Raw genomic sequence first — 16,443 nt, 5'->3', positions numbered from 1 at the left:
GTGCAATACCACAGTTCAACAATACAAGGATCAAGGAAAAGCTGTTTTTAAAAATCGCGGGGCGTAAGCGCCGCGCGATTCGCGATGTATTTATGTCACGTGACTATCATCGATCCAATGGTTGAGCGCGTCTCGGGTCCATTCAACTCTGTTTCGGGCAGTGCCGGGAGGGACACTTCACAACACCAATTCTATTCATACATAGGAAATATTTATATTTCCATCTCTCTCACTCGTATTGAGAAATAATTAAATGAATGGTGAATGAGCGAAATAGGAACACGTTCGAGTGGAAATTATTATGGGCCAGGCGGCAGTCACCGTGTAGTTGCCATGTAGATTTTTTTTAGTGTGGTGTTTTGTCTCGATTTGTCAAACGCTGCAATGCAATGATTATTATTTTCAAGTGGACATAAAATTGGTGCAGAACGCTATTTACCTATTCTAATCGTGGAATTTTTCGGTGCAAGTGTACATATTTCTTTGTGATGGTGAACGATTAATGTGCAGTGAAGGCAGATAATAAATTGGTGGGGGGCTGCTGAAATACTACGACAGCAGGATAGTAACAACGTTTTACAACTATAGAGGTGTTCGGACTTCGGATTCGGGTTGCTCATAAAATTTCTCATCTCGGTGCGGGCGAGTCGGACATCCATTTTGTTTTATTATGTGGTTTAGTTGTTTACAATGTGCGTCGTGCTCGCGACAATGGAAAGCGACGGTGAGTTGATTCGAGGGAGTAGCACTAGTAAACAACGAGACGTGCGCATGTAGGCCGCACACGACAATAATCTTGCATCAGTAAATAAGTAATGGTATTCGATTTTGTGCATCGTGTCGCGCAGCCGTGGTTTACAGTCCACTGTACGCAGGGCTAGGGCGACGGGATCACGGCACGCTGCTTATATCATTAGTCATAGTGTTGAGCCGCGAGGTGCAAAAGCCAACTCGACGTATCGCGTCGAGACTTGAGTGCAGGCCGGGCAAAATTGATTTCGACTAGAATCTAAGCATGCGCCTACAGTATGCAACCTGCCGTACGTCGCTCGCGGCCAGTCGCCATATCGCGCTTATCAGCTGATTACACTACAAAATGCACTGGCAGCCTTGCTACATGAAATGTTTATAAATCATGCACTAGCTGTGGAGTTGGTGACTGCCCTGTACTGTAAGTGCAATACTTTCTTTCTGCAGCTCTTTTGTTATTATTATTATTATTTATTATTATACCATAATGTGCACTGTCCTTACAGGGGTCCTAATGCGACAGTGTACTCTAATCTATCTTATACCTATTAACAATAATTATACTTAAAAAAAAATAAAATTATTTACAACGACCATTATTAATCTACTACTTAACGGCTATCTTATAGTTATGTGTAGCTAATATCCACATTGCTATCCTTGTGAGCTCAGTCAGAGAGCAACAAAAAATATCTATTTTTTCGGCTACAAAGTTAAGGGTGCGGAGTGCGTGCGTCAGCGGCGCCTGCCTGAGCAAGTTGGTACGCCCGTACGGCACGGCCAGCAGCGGCGCCGGCGTCTCCGCTCCACGTACCTCTCCGGGGCACACAGACTAACCTGCGCCAATATGTCTGCATCGCAAACCTTCCCTCTCAATATCTTGAAGATATATAACGAGCGCAAGTTCCCTCCTTACCCTCAGCTCGTTATATCCTACCATCCCACTATTGTGATGATAGTCAAACCATGCACACATACAAGCCATAATATTATTCTGTGCTAAGTACCATGAATAAAATAGCTCGCCTATCTATGTTCATTTATAGCTACAAACAAACAATTTGATTCACTAGTTATTATCACAGATTTACTTATTTGTAAATATTATTTACCCACTGAGAAGGAAAATTGTTACGCTATTGTGATTAACATTGTATTAAAATATTTCTATCATATTACTTAATAATTGTTAATCACATCTACCTATAAACTTATATCTATGCTTATAAAAGGAGAAAAAGATTTAAAATACAGCTCAAACCTCAAGGTCTAGAAGTTTGAAGTTTTGTATGGTTATAATGTAGACTCCCACAAGGAAAAGGAAGGATTTTGAGAAAATTCAAAATGATCTTTGAAAAACATAAATCAACACACAAAGTTGCAGGGAAAAGTTAGCCTATCCTTTTCTTTAGAAGAAGAAGAAGAATAGAATTTATTTGCTGAATATGAGTCATTACTCAGATTCTGTCAAATATTCCCTCCTGTGTGGTGATTCTTATTACAATTTTCGTAAGGATCTAATTTTAAAAACTATATAGCCTATCACTCACTCAGGAATAATGTAGCTTTCTACTGGTGAAAGAATTTTTAAAATCGGTTCAGTAGTTCCAAAGATTACCCCCTACAAACAAACTTAACGACATTACCTCTTTATAATATTAGTATAGATAATAATAAGTATAGATTAGCCTGCAGGAAATATTGTATCTGTCACTTAAACCTATATGACGTTTTGTCGGTCTGAACGACAGAGACAATGCTCTACAAATCCTTCTAAAGGTTGATGTACATTATTTTCTGCCGCGTACTGTATAATCCAATTCTTACAACTGCTACATAGAGTATTTTGTTCACTGTCTCACTGTACCTATCATTCGTCCGGAAATGATTTAACTTCTAGGAATGCTCTTTAGCATTATAAATATTGTAAGGTGGTATTTTTTACGCACGACAACTTGCGTCATTCTACACGTTAACTCAGAGATAGGCAAGGCAAAAACCACATCTTAATGATTTAGTCCTGTCCCTTTTAACAATAGTTTTTAGTTACTTACCACTAGACCTACCTATTGCTTCAAACTTATTTATTTTTAAACAGTGAAACTCATTTAACACAATGCATTATAGTTAGGTAGGTATACAGTTATTGTTCTGCGGTATTCCTAAAAGCTTATATAGAGAGAGCCAGCGCGTGCCAGACCTTCCTTATTTTGTAAAAGCTGGATGTTTGTCTGCGTATTGTTCCCACTATGGGAGGAACGTTTGTTTTAATGTTTGTTTGGATCATGGTGGCTTTGGAAGATGAAGAAGAAGTGACTTCAGATTTTTTACACCTGTATTACCTGTTATCTCCCTAAGCCACCATGATTCAAACCATCGTTCCTCCCAGTGTTGGGGACAATACGCAGAGAAACTTTCAGCTTTTATAAAATAAAGAAGGTCTGGTACGCGCTGGTTCTTCAGCCATAAGTATAGAGACGTGGTAGCCCGTAAACTTATTTTAGTACTTTAACGGTGATTTGGGTTGTCTGATGTTGCAATTAGCATTTTTCTCAAGCCCTTGAGACTTGTAACAGTATTTATACATTACTTATAGATCAAAATACGAATCAAACAAGTGCACAAGCGTAAACGTACGTTTTGTATGACGGCCACTTTGAATCATTTTTTCACAAATCACGAAAACTAATCTAATACGAATGAGTGCACAAACGCCCTAAGGGCGTTTCCTCCCCGAATGCCATCTCGACCTGTCGGGTTCTATACCTATTCAACAAATTTTACTGTGTTACTGCGAACCATATTGAGTCAACTTATGGATACCATATGTTGGAAGTTTCGGGTTTCCCGGATTTGAGCATCGTTGTAACTTGTAAGACTTCGTGTTCTTTAGTCGACCGTTCATTCAAGCTTTATGTTTTTCGGTCAATAACTTCAATGAGGATTTCAGCCTGACATCATTTGTGTTAATATACCTTCAAGGCCTGGATTTACTCATAGGTATTGTATGATGTTACATGGCGCGTTGTGCGCACCAAAAAAAAATATTATGCAGAAAAAATCACAGTAGGTTTTTAGTCGATTTTATGAAAGACTAGCTGATGCCCAAGACTTCGTACGCGTGGATTTAGGTTTTTTAAAATCCCTTGGGAACTGTATGTCACTCTCCAGGTCTTAAACCGCGAACTATATTAAAAGTTAAAAAACTGTACTTACCCACCTACTTACTTAATTTTTTTTTGCCTCAGTCATAAAACGTAAACCAATATTTAGATGCATTTGTTATCTCGTAAATAATCCTTCACCCATGACTAAGTGAGGATTTATAAACAAGCTAGCACATTATCAAGGCCTTTTCGACTTGCTCTATAATGTGTAGGCTAACCAAGTATTGTTGTGAGGTCAGGTTTTCCCATTCCGATAAACAATCTTTTCTAAGTTTTGTGTCGCTGGCCGCTGCCTCTGGTTCATGTCTGTTGCCCGAAATATTTTTAATATGGACCAAATACAATTTCATCATATTAGGTCACAAGTTCACTACAGGAAACTTGTAATAAAACGTCCGTCGTCCAGGCTGCACCTGCACTGGCAGGTGTCAAAATGTAGTCGACTTTTATGTCTTTGATCATTACTTCTTTCTTTCCGCTTCACTCTGCAGGTCTTTAAGTACTTGGTACCTAAGTTTTAAAAATTATGAACGCGTCGGGCTAGATTTTACGCGTTTCTCTTTTTCGTCTCTTCTCAAGAGAATGCTCTCTCCGTCATGTTTTAGTTTGCCTTTTTGACTCTTCCCTGTTCCCAATCTTCGATATTTATTTCGCCTTGTACTTTTTCTTTAAATTCAGGTTCTATTTGAATAATTCTATCACGGCATTGTATGGTTGATAAACTTGATATTGTCATGATCACTAGTCTTGATTTGATTCTAAAGATGATGGTTAGCAGAGCAGGCACACTGTAATAATGAACATGTCGGAACTTGCCTCAGCTCGCTAAGTTCTGCGAACTACTAATCTAACTAGGCGATTCCATTGTGAAATAGGTATTACATCGATTATTCCTATGTTTTTATCTGTATTGATAAGAATTTATTTCAAACTTGCATGAAGCTTGCATCATTATTATAATTTTTGTGCTTTATCAAAACGTGTCCTTTTTCGATGAGAAACAAAGAAGAACCTTTCAAGTAAGTCCACATTTCAGGCTCGTTTGTTCGTCAATTCTTTCTGTTAGATTCTTATGTTAGGTTTAGAAGATCGATTAGGAGTGAATAAATCACAGGATCGGAAAGTAGATTAGTAGATTACAAGCTGTGATAGCCTAGTGGTTAGGACGTCCGCCTTCTAATCGGAGGTCGTTCGGGTTCGATCCCGGGCACGCACCTCTAACTTTTCCGAGTTATGTGCGTTTTAATTAATTAAAAATCACTTGCTTTAATGGTGAAGGAAATGTCGTGAGGAAACCTGCATGCCTGAGAGTTCTCTATAATGTTCTCAAAGTTGTGTGAAGTCTACGAATCCGCACATAGCCAGCGTGGTAGACTATGGCCAAGACCCTTCTCTCTCTGAGAGGAGACCCGTGCTCTGTAGTGAGTCGGCGATGGGTTGATCATGATGAACTGACATTTAGAAAGTAAATAATATGAGACAATTTTTAGAAAGCTACATAATCTGTTTACAGGTTTGAGCTCGATATTTATCACCTAAAACAATTAAGTAAGTAGGTACTAAGTAAGTAGTTAAATTAAGATGGAAAACACTTACCTGGGAGAAATGGCAATTAAATCGAAGTCCTCCTATAAATAATTTCAAGAATTGATAACTATGAATGCACCTCGGTACTCGGTAGTACCTACCTAGCAGTATTAACGCAACTGTTTTAAATACTGGGAATGTTGATCAATTTAATGGGTAGGTATTGTAGCTTGTTGTATCTTGAAACGTCGCTCTTCACTAGGCAGTGTTAAGTTACATTGTAAAGAATCATCATCATCATGATCAAGCCATCGCCGGCTAACTACAGAGCACGGGTCTCCTCTCAGAGTGAGAAGGGTTTTGACCATAGTCTACCACGCTGGCCATGTGCGTATTGGTAGACTTCACACACCTTTGAGAACATTATGGAGAACTCTCAGGCATGCAGGTTTCCTCACGATGTTTTCCTTTACCATTAAGCAAGTGATATAACTCCGAAAAGTTAGAGGTGCCGGCCCGGGATCAAACTAGGTTATCACAGAGTAGAGAGAGTATCACAAGAATAGTCAATAGCGGATTGCTTTCTAGAAACAGCACACGTAATTCTCTATCGATTAGATTACTATTAGACATGTACACAAGAAAGCTCCAGTCTCAGCCGCCCCTTTTCGAAAAAAAGTCGCAAAAAACCACAAAGAACGGTCCCACCCTTTCGTTGCTAAGCAAGCGTACAGTGCGCGGCAGAAAATAATGTGCATCGACCTTTAGAAAGAGGTAGCCGTTTTGTAGAGAGGGGTTCCCAATTTTATTTGGCCATGGAATCCTAATTGATCATACTTTTGTTAGCGGAATCCTAGCTGGCTATTTTGATAATGATAAATAATAATTATTATAAGTATTGCAAAAAATTTATTGTGACCAAGAAATACTATGACGTTAATTACCTTCGTGGCGCAGTGCGTGCACTATTGTATTAAAAGTTGGAGGTCCCGGGTCGATTTGAGGCTTCGGCCGCGGCTAGCTACCACCCTACCGCTAAAGACGTAACGCCAAGCGATTGAGCGTTCCCGGTAAAATGCCGTGTAGAAACCGATTAGGAGTATACCTACCGGGTAGCTTCCATCTTGACTGCCGTGTAGGCGTGCCGGTGCGGCGCGGTTATGGGTCTTTTCCACAAACGTTTTATTTAGATAGCTCTCGGACAGACCGTGGAACCCCTGTGACCCTTCCACGGAACCCCAGGGTTCCGCGGACCACCAATTGGGAATCGCTGTTGTAGAGTATTGTCTCTATCGTTGAGACCGACAAAACGTCACATAGGTATGAGCATAATATGAGTGACAGAGGCAACGCACTACAAATCCGAAATCTCATTCTAAAGGTCGATGTACATTATTTTCTGCCGCGTACTGTACGTTTCGTGTTTCATAAAAATAAAAAAATCGGTCCATAGCGAGTCGGACTCGCACTTGAAGGGTTCCGTACCATCGTACAAGAAATAACGCTTTTTAATTTAGTCTTAAACATGGCAGCAACAGATGTTAGGACGTCCGCCTTCTAATAGGAGGTCGGGATTCGATCCCGGGCACGCACCTCTAACTTTTCGGAGTTATGTGCGTTATAAGTAATTAAATATCACTTGATTTAACGGTGATGGAAAACATAGTTAGGAAACCTGCATGCCTGAGTTCTCCATAATGTTCTCAAAGGTGTGTGAAGTCTACCGATCCGCACATGGCTAGCGTGGTAGACTATGGCCAAACCCTTACTGTGAGAGGAGACCCGTGCTCTGTAGTGAGCCGGCGATGGGTTGATCGTGATGATAATGATTACGGTTCATGAGATACAGCCCGCTGACAGACAGATAGACGAATGACTGGACTGCGGAATCTTAGTAATAGAGTCAACGGGACTCTACGGTCACCCTTCGGGTACGGAACCCTAATTACTAGAGCTACCTGTAGTTACTTGCTCGTAGAAGTCAACGCTCACGCATATGTCATTCAAAATAATCACCACCTTTTGTGGTGTTCTAATGTTTTTGTAATGCGAACTTTTGTATGGTTTTAAAATGTCGGAGATTCTTTTGTGTTCGTCATGTTTCAACAACTGGCAATTTTAACGGATTTCTATAAATTAATGCAATAATATTTCCCCCGTCGTAGATTCAGATGACACGATAATAAAAATAAGAAGCTACTAGCTAGGTATATATATATAATATGTCATTACTGGCTGCCCTGGCGAACTTCGTTCCGCCTAACAGTCGATTAAATTTTTTAAATTTTTCTCTCCGTAAGAACCATCCTCATACTTCAAGGAATATTATAAAAAAGAATTGGCGAAATCGGTTCAGCTGTTCTCGAGATTTGCGATGAGCAACATCACATTTAGCGATTTATTTTTATATATAGAGATAATTTAGAAGAAGATCTTTTACAAAACTGCTTTACCTCAGAAATTTGGTACAGAGGTACCCGACCCGTAGTCAGACATAGGCTACTTTATATCCCGGAAAATCGAAGTTTACACGGGGTTTTTTAAATACCTCAATCTACGTGGACCAAGATCGCGGGTATCATCTAGTTAAGTAATTATAAATGTGGCCAAGAATGTCATTCTTGTTTAAAAGGGGCATCCTCTTATCCCAGGTTATTGATTCACGTGGACCAAGATCGCGGGTACTAATTATAAATGTGGCCAGAATGTCATTCTTGTTTAAAAGGGCCATCCTCTTATCCCAGGTTATTGATCCAGACTAAATCTATTTCGAATTAAACCAAAATAGCTAACTCACATCTAAGAGTTAGTACTGGAAAATTTTCATACATATATTTAAATTATATCAGGATTGATGTTTTGTATTTTGATGTGGATATTGAACTAGTTAGATACCTATTTACGTTTGTAAATTCGTACCTGATAGTGATAAGCGTCATTCAGAAAGTTGCCAAATTGTTTTGATAAGATTTTATTATAAATATGGATAGCATCGTTTGATATGACTAATTACAGTGTGCTTGTGATTAGTTGACGCCAATAATTCTGATGTGTAAAGTATAGTGCGCGATAGGTTGAGATGGCAATCGGAGTATGACGCCCCGCACACCCCGCGCGACACCCGCGCCCGCGCCCCGGGTTAGCGCGGGGGCTGTCCGGGTTTGCGGGGTGTTCCCTCCCCGATTGCCATCTCGACCCATCGCGTAATAGGTACGTTGTACATAATTAGTAGGTACAAGTAAGACACGTGTCATACGTAACACGGATACTCTATCTGTGTTTCTTTCAGGCTGATCTTAAATCGGCTTAAAGCTTGGTGTTTGGCCTGGTTTGGTCATTTCCACTCGACAATGATGTCAAAAACTCGTTTACCTCTGTCTATTATTTCATATTAGTTTTACTAGGTACATAGGTAATAGGTATATTCTATGCTAGATGTATCTAGATATATCTAGATATATTTGGAGTCTATCATTTCTATCTATACGTAGCATAATAAGGCACAGTCTGTGTTTGCATGAAATATAGTTACATATTTGAATTTAGTTAGTTATAAGTTATTTCTGTACTACTTAAATCTCACGTAAATGGTAGGTATCTATTTAAATAATTAGTACGCAAAACAAACCTGAAACCGCCAATTCAGCCAATTCAGCGCGCGTGAACCGCGTTAGCGAGCGCTAGTTTCAAGATATTCGTGCGATTACGTGAAAAGTTATTTCAAATTACCCACTTGTAAATAATATTAGCTATGGCAATGGATGTTATGAGTGACGGTAGTAAGTGTGACGAAATTCAAATGTATAGTGACCAAGAACTATGTGTGGTACAAAGTGGCGAGTGTGCAAATAATGAGTTAATGCTGAAAAAAGTCGATAAGAGACCGCGGGAGACCGAAGACAGTAGTGAGGACGGATTTATAACAGTGTCGAGAAGGAAATCAAAGAAACATGTTAGAACCGAGTCTTTTGAAAAGGACAGGTCATGCAATGAAAATACAGAAGACATGAGCGGTGTATATTATGAAGTAAGTTTATTTGGAGTGCAAATTCTTCCAAAACAGATGGCTTTTGCTAGATTGTTAAGAGACGAAAATATTTCGAATGTGCTTAAAATAAAGTATAAAAGTCCATACAAAATTTTTATACATTTTAGTGACAAAAATCAAGCCGAAAGACTTATAAATTTAAGAAAACTAATAGATTTGGATATAAGAGCTCAGTTTACAAATCAAGGTAATTTGTCTTACGGAATAATTAAAGGAGTTGATATAGGTACAAGCGAGAAGGAGCTTTTAGAAAGTTTGACGTGTGACTATGATATAATTTCAGCTAAACGATTGAAACGTCTAAATAAGGAGGGTAAGTGGGTTGAGAGCGAATCTGTACGATTATGCTTTAGAAACCCCGTTGCGCCGTTATCAATATATGCATATGGATTTAAATTTGACGTCGAACGATTTGAGTTTCCAGTAACTAGGTGCTCTGGGTGCTGGTCTTTTGGGCACATTAAGAAATTCTGTAAGTTAAATAAGAATGTTTGCCCGAAATGTGGTGGAGCTCATGATAATTGTGAAATCAAAGAATATAAATGTATTAATTGTAAAGGTCCACACATGGCACTAGACAAGTCTTGCCCCTTTTTTAGAAAAGAAAAAGAGATTCGATTTATAATGAGTGAGCATAATGTTACATACAAAAATGCGTTAGAAATATATTTGAAAAATCAGAAAGAAGAGAAGACAAACAACTTGAGAGAGGAAGTACACATAGATCTTGACAGAAGCTATACAGATCCGGTATCAGTGAATACAATGGGTAGAACTTACAGTAGCGTGCTGAAAACGACGGCTATAGTACACGAAAATGGAAATAAGGATGACCAATCAGATAAGATAATAATAAATCAAAAAAATAAGGACAAAAAGAAAAAGAGAGTTAAGAAAACGGATACTGTGAATAGCAGCGAATCTCAGAACGACAGAATAGATTATGATGGAAGTGAGGAAAGTGATCAAGATACACAAGATGAATCTACAGAAAAAGAGGGGAAAAGAAAACAAAGTAGATTTAATATTTGGAATCTGCTTAACAGAATTAAGGAAATTGTACTATCAAAAGAAAATTGGTATGATAAAGTGATGTTAGTGGTAAGAGCTGTTTTTGAAGAGTGTAAGTTGTTTTTAGTTAATTTTTTGAGTGAAGGAAAATTGTATGACATTTTTTCAAAGTTTCTTTTTAATGGATAAGGACTTTTACTTAAATATCATTCAGTGGAATGCACAAAGTTTGAAACCTAAGTTATTAATGTTAGATAATTTTTTGCATCAAGAAAAAATACATATAGCTGTTATTTCTGAAACATGGTTGGATGCAGACACTGCGCTCCATATTAGTGGATATAACATTTATCGAAAAGATCGGCATGATTCTTATGGGGGGGTTGCTATTATTGTTCATAAGTCTATCAGATCACACCTTTACTCTGTTGATTCGATTAATCCAGGAATAGAAGCTGTTCACATTAAAATATTGAACTGTAAATATTTGGAATATGTTGTATCTATTTACTGCCCCCCTTCTGTTCAAACCCGTCAATCGGATTGGGATTGTTTTTTTTCAGAAACTACCAGAAAGACACTTATATTAGGTGATTTTAATGGGCATCATTCGAATTGGTCAAATAAAATAGACCAAAGAGGAGTACATTTATTTGACTCAACACAGGAAAGTGGATTCTTATCTCTAAATAACGGAGATGCCACTAGAGTTAAATTAGTAAACGGTGTTTTACAAAGTTCGACTCCTGATATAAGTTTTGCTTCGTCGGATATAGCTGTAAACTTCAGATGGCATGTTGTTAACGAAAACTTGGGAAGCGACCATCTTTTAATTAAAATGTCGACAAGTTACCAAGATAATTTAAACCTCTCTAAAAAATTTAATTTTAAAAAAGCAGATTGGAAATTATACAATAATGACTTAATCAATGTATTTCCAAACATCGATAGTTGCAGTTGTGCGTCAAGTGACGTGCAATTATATTATGATTATTTATTGGAAGAAATTAACATCGCAGCGAATAAAAATATTCCTCAAATCATTTTTTGTACCAATCCGACGAGCAAATTTAAGCCTAAAGAATATTGGGGACCCTCATTATCTAAAATCGTAGGCGAACGTAGGCTGTCATTGAGCACTTTTCGAAGAAATCCAACTCCAGGAAATCTTAAAAAATTGGAGGAAAAAACTAGGGAATCTAATATTTTATTGCAGAAAGCTAGATCTTTGGATTGGCAAAAATTTTGTATGAGTGTCAATGAATCAACTTCTACATCGATCATGTGGGATAAGATGCGTTGGTTTAAAGGTTATCGGAAATCAAAGTTTTGTCCATCCAACGATAAGGCAAAAGAATTGCTGTATTCTTTAACTCCAGATTCAGTCATTAATTGTCCACCCATATTTAATTCAAACAACGAATTATTACAAAGATCATTTACAATGCAAGAGTTAGAATGTTGTTTGAAAAAGAAAGATACAGCTCCTGGTAGTGACGGTGTAACTTATTCGATGATTTTTAATTTACCGCCAGCTGGTAAATTATATCTATTAAATATTTATAATGCTATATTTAGGTTAGGTGTTGTACCAGATCAATGGCGGAAGACGTTGATAGTGCCAATTCCCAAAGCCACGACTAATGAAAATACAGATCCGAAACTTAGGCCGATAGCACTTATTTCTTGTCTCTGCAAAATATTTCATAACATGTTAGGCAAAAGGATTGAATGGTATGTTGAAAAACATAAAATTTTGTCTCCACATACAGTTGGTTTTAGGAGAGCCCAATCTAGCCTAGATTGCTTATCAAGACTTGTGACATATATACAAATAGGATTTTCTCAAAAAGTATCCACAGCAGCTTGTTTTCTGGACATCGAAAATGCCTATAATAACATTTTAGTTGATAGAGTAGTTAAAATTTTAGATGAACTAGACATAGGAAAAAATATTTGTAAATACTTATGGTCATTTTTGAGTGATAGACAATTAATGATTAAATATGAAAATGATGGTCAGATAACTGAGGTTAGACATGCAAATAGAGGACTCGCTCAGGGAGATCCCTTGTCACCATTACTTTTTAATATAACCACATATATGATTTGCCATCAAATAAAAAATGTTTTTATCTCGCAATATGCAGATGACTTTGTAATTTATCTCCATCATAAAGACTTAAATATGTGTGAAAAATACCTACAAGAAGCTTTAAATTATATGGTTAAAAATTTAGATGAAATAGGTCTTCAGTTATCGACTAGCAAAACAAAGGTATGTATATTTGATAGAGGATTCAGAAGAAAACAGATAAAGCTAGTCGCTAATAATAATATTACAATAGGTATAGATGAATATATTAAGTATTTGGGTTTGTGGTTGGATAGATCGTTGCGCTGGAGTAGACATATTAAGGAATTAGTAGAAAAGATATTAAAATTTTTAAATGTGTTTAAAGTGTTGGCTGGTCCCGGTTGGGGTATACACCCTAAACACTTACGGAGTCTTTATATATCACTAATTAGAAGTAGGTTAGATTATGGGAGCTTTTTGTATGATGTTAGTGCAAAGACACATTTGTTGAAGCTTGATCGAGTTCAGAATCAGGCCCTTCGAATCATTGGAGGATTTATTAAAAGTACACCTATCCACGTCATGGAGAGCGAGGTGTGCATACAACCATTGTTTTTAAGACGTTTGTATCTTGCGTATAAATATGTAATTAAAAATATGACTTGGTCAAATAATGTAACTGTCAATCTCTTAAATGATCTTGGCTCAAGCTCTCATGATAGATATTGGCGGTCCAAAAAAAAGCCATTATTGTTAATCATATATAATGAATGTAAACAATATAACATTTATTCCACTGATTTACTAGACATGTATCAATCTGAGACTTGGGTGTCTTATATAAATTTAAATAGGGTAATCAGGACGTATTTAGATTGTTTATCGGTAGCAAAAAAAGAAGTTGAACCTGGATGTTTAAAATACTTGGTAATTAATGAACTACAAGAAAAATATGAGAGCTGGGTACACATTTATACAGATGGGTCCAAAAATAATATAGGTTTGGGAGCAGCTTTTTGCCATTTGAGTGAAAGGAAATCAGTTATGTTCAAAACAAATCAACAAATTTGTATTATGACGATGGAGCTCGTTGCAATTTCCGAAGCTCTAAAATACATTTCTGGCTTAAGCGGGCAACATTTTGTTATCTTTTCAGATAGCAGAAGTGCCTTGCAACACTTAGCTCGATGCGCCTCTGGATACAGCAGAGGTCTACCGATAGCTTTCGAAATCTTGAAACAAATATATGATTTTAGGCACATAAATCTGCGATTGCAATGGGTTCCTTCTCATATAGGCCTAAGAGGAAACGAGGAGGCTGATATACTAGCAAAATTAGCAATTAATGTTGGTAAAGAATTGTCCATTGTACCATTTTTTACAGAAATCTTAAATAGTTTTAAAAATAAATGTGGTGATAAATTTAAGGAATATTTTGACATAAGAAGTAGAGAAAAAGGAATTTGGTATAAAACTATACAATGCGAGCCTCCGTGTTTCCCTTGGTTTGGTAATACTCGTTTAAGTAGGAAATATATAGTTGTAGCTCATAGGTTGCGTTCTGGGCACTATCCTTCTAATAAATTCGCATTTTTGATGAAAAAAGCTGAATCTGACAAGTGCGATATTTGTGGTATGGCAGATGATGTCCAGCACGTACTAGTGGAGTGTAGCAGATATAACTTGCGGAGGGAGATGCTGGTGCAGAAATATAACATGAATAAATATGACATAGGTGGTTTTACGAGTCTTCTCAGTGTACCGACAACAGAAAGTTTTAAATCAATTATTGAAATATTCCTGCATAAGCAGTAATATCTCTTCGGGTCTATCTGTTGCACTCCATTTTGAAATTTAGATTGTAATTTAGGTTACGATGGGGCTGGCGTGTCCGTGTCGGGCAAAAGTCCCAAAAAAATAAAGATTAAAAAAAAAAAAAAAAAAAAAAATATGTACACGTTGTATTTAGTATTAGGAAGTAGGTACCTACTTTAGTAGCGTCGTCGATACTTGACTCTAATAAAAATTAGCACTCACTTTAAAACATCATTATTTTACAAACGGATCTAGAAATCGAAAAATGATGTTCCCACACCAGTATTTTTAAAAGACCTATTCACTATGTAGTACCAATACCTGTGCAATGCACAAAAACCACATGTAAATCGGCCCAGAATTTTTACAGGAAAATAGTAACATAGTAAACAATTAAAAAAACAAGATTGCGTCGCCCCCTTGTGGTTTAGAGCTGAACATAATATAAGTCCCGCAAATCGCTACTGCGCGTGGCCGCTATTTTAGTGACGTCAGCACTAGACTGAAGTTTCGATATATTTTTATTTCGGCTGACGTCAAAATGACGTCATTTCGATGTTAATGATACATGGTTCCAGCGCAATAGCAATTTGCGCGACTTATACTTATTATTATCTAAGAACCTTCCCAAACGTGACAGGTAAGTAATACTTACTAAGTATATTCTCCCAGTCAATACCGGGCCTGTGTTTGAGCTGTAAAAAAGTAAAAAACAGACTGACAAACAGAGTTTCTTTCGCGTTTATACTTAGTAGGTACTAGATGATGCCCTCGACTTCATCCGCGTGGATATGTTTTATTTTTTAAATCCCGTGCGAACTCTTTGATTTTCGCGCATAGAGAGTAGGTAGTCGTTTAGTTCGTCTCTGCTAGAATGCAAGCTGTCTCGCCAAAATTGCAGACAAGAAGATATAAAAAGATAACAGACAGACAGAAACACTTTCACATTTTTTAGGGTTACGTACTTCAAAATAAAAAAAAGAACCTTTATTTATTATGATCACTTTGCTATCTGTCTGTCTGTTTGTCCGTCTGTCCGTCGTGTCTGTCAAGAAAACCTATAGGGTACTTTTCCGTTGACCTAGAATCATGAAATTTGTATATATTTATTATAATTTCTTATAGTACAACTAAAGGATTAAATCCGAAAACCGTGAATTTGTGGTTCAATAAAAAAAAATGTGTTCGTGAACAAATAATTAGTTTTTTTTTTTAATTATTGAGTATCATATGAAAGGGCTTTACCTGTAGGTACATTTTAAAACAGATTTTTATTTATTTTTATGCATCTAGTTTTTGATTTATCATGCAAAAGTTAGAAAGAATACGACTGTAGTACGGAACCCTCGGTGCGCGAGTCTAACTCGCACTTGGCCGGTTTTTTTATTTAGTCCTTAGTTAGTTAGTCCTTAACTGCAATCTCACCTGATGGTAAGTGATGATGCAGTCTAAGATGAACGCGGGCTAACTTGGAAAGGATATGGCCCCCATATTGGTCACTAATATGTTATTACAATATCACACATATTGGTTATTTATACACGGCCGACCAGACCAGTGACATTTAAGAAATTATAAATCCCCAAGTTGCCCCTACCGGTAATCGAACCCGAGACCTCCCACTTATACGACCACAGTGCTCTTCATTGCGCCAGGCCTTAGGTCGTCATTTTTTGTATGATTAGTATGGGTTATACCTACCGTTATCATTTTAGCAAAACGAATTTGGTAAGTAGGTACGGGTAAACACTCTTCTTATCAAATTGATCGCTCCCTAAACACTAAATCGCTTGGTGGTACGGATTTGCCGGTAAGGTGGTAACTAGATACGGCCGTAGCCTCCCGCCAGACCAGACCAGACTAGTTGCCCCTGCCGGGAATCGAACTCGGGTCCTCGCACTTTATAAGACCACAGTGCTCTCCACTGCACCAGGGAGGTCAGCAAAAATTTTTGTATGATTAGTAATCTATGTAGCAAAACGAATTAGGTAAGTACGGGTAAAAACCAAAACTTCTTATCAATTGACCTCTCCCGTTTTCACGTATAT

General features: G+C 37.4%; 1 protein-coding gene across 1 annotated transcript; it reads left to right on the top strand.

Moving 5' to 3' along the window:
* Positions 1–9,196: 9,196 nt before the first annotated feature.
* On the top strand, positions 9,197–12,340 carry LOC117986995 (uncharacterized). Its single transcript, XM_034973958.2, has one exon. The coding sequence runs from the start codon at positions 9,202–9,204 to the stop codon at positions 10,690–10,692; it is 1,491 nt and encodes a 496-aa protein (XP_034829849.2). The 5' UTR covers positions 9,197–9,201; the 3' UTR covers positions 10,693–12,340.
* Positions 12,341–16,443: the final 4,103 nt, after the last annotated feature.

Source organism: Maniola hyperantus, chromosome 12, assembly GCF_902806685.2.
Source record: "Maniola hyperantus chromosome 12, iAphHyp1.2, whole genome shotgun sequence".
NCBI lineage: Eukaryota > Metazoa > Arthropoda > Insecta > Lepidoptera > Nymphalidae > Maniola > Maniola hyperantus.
The sequence above is the reverse complement of the archived record's forward strand: the minus strand, read 5'-3'. Positions and strand labels throughout refer to the sequence as shown.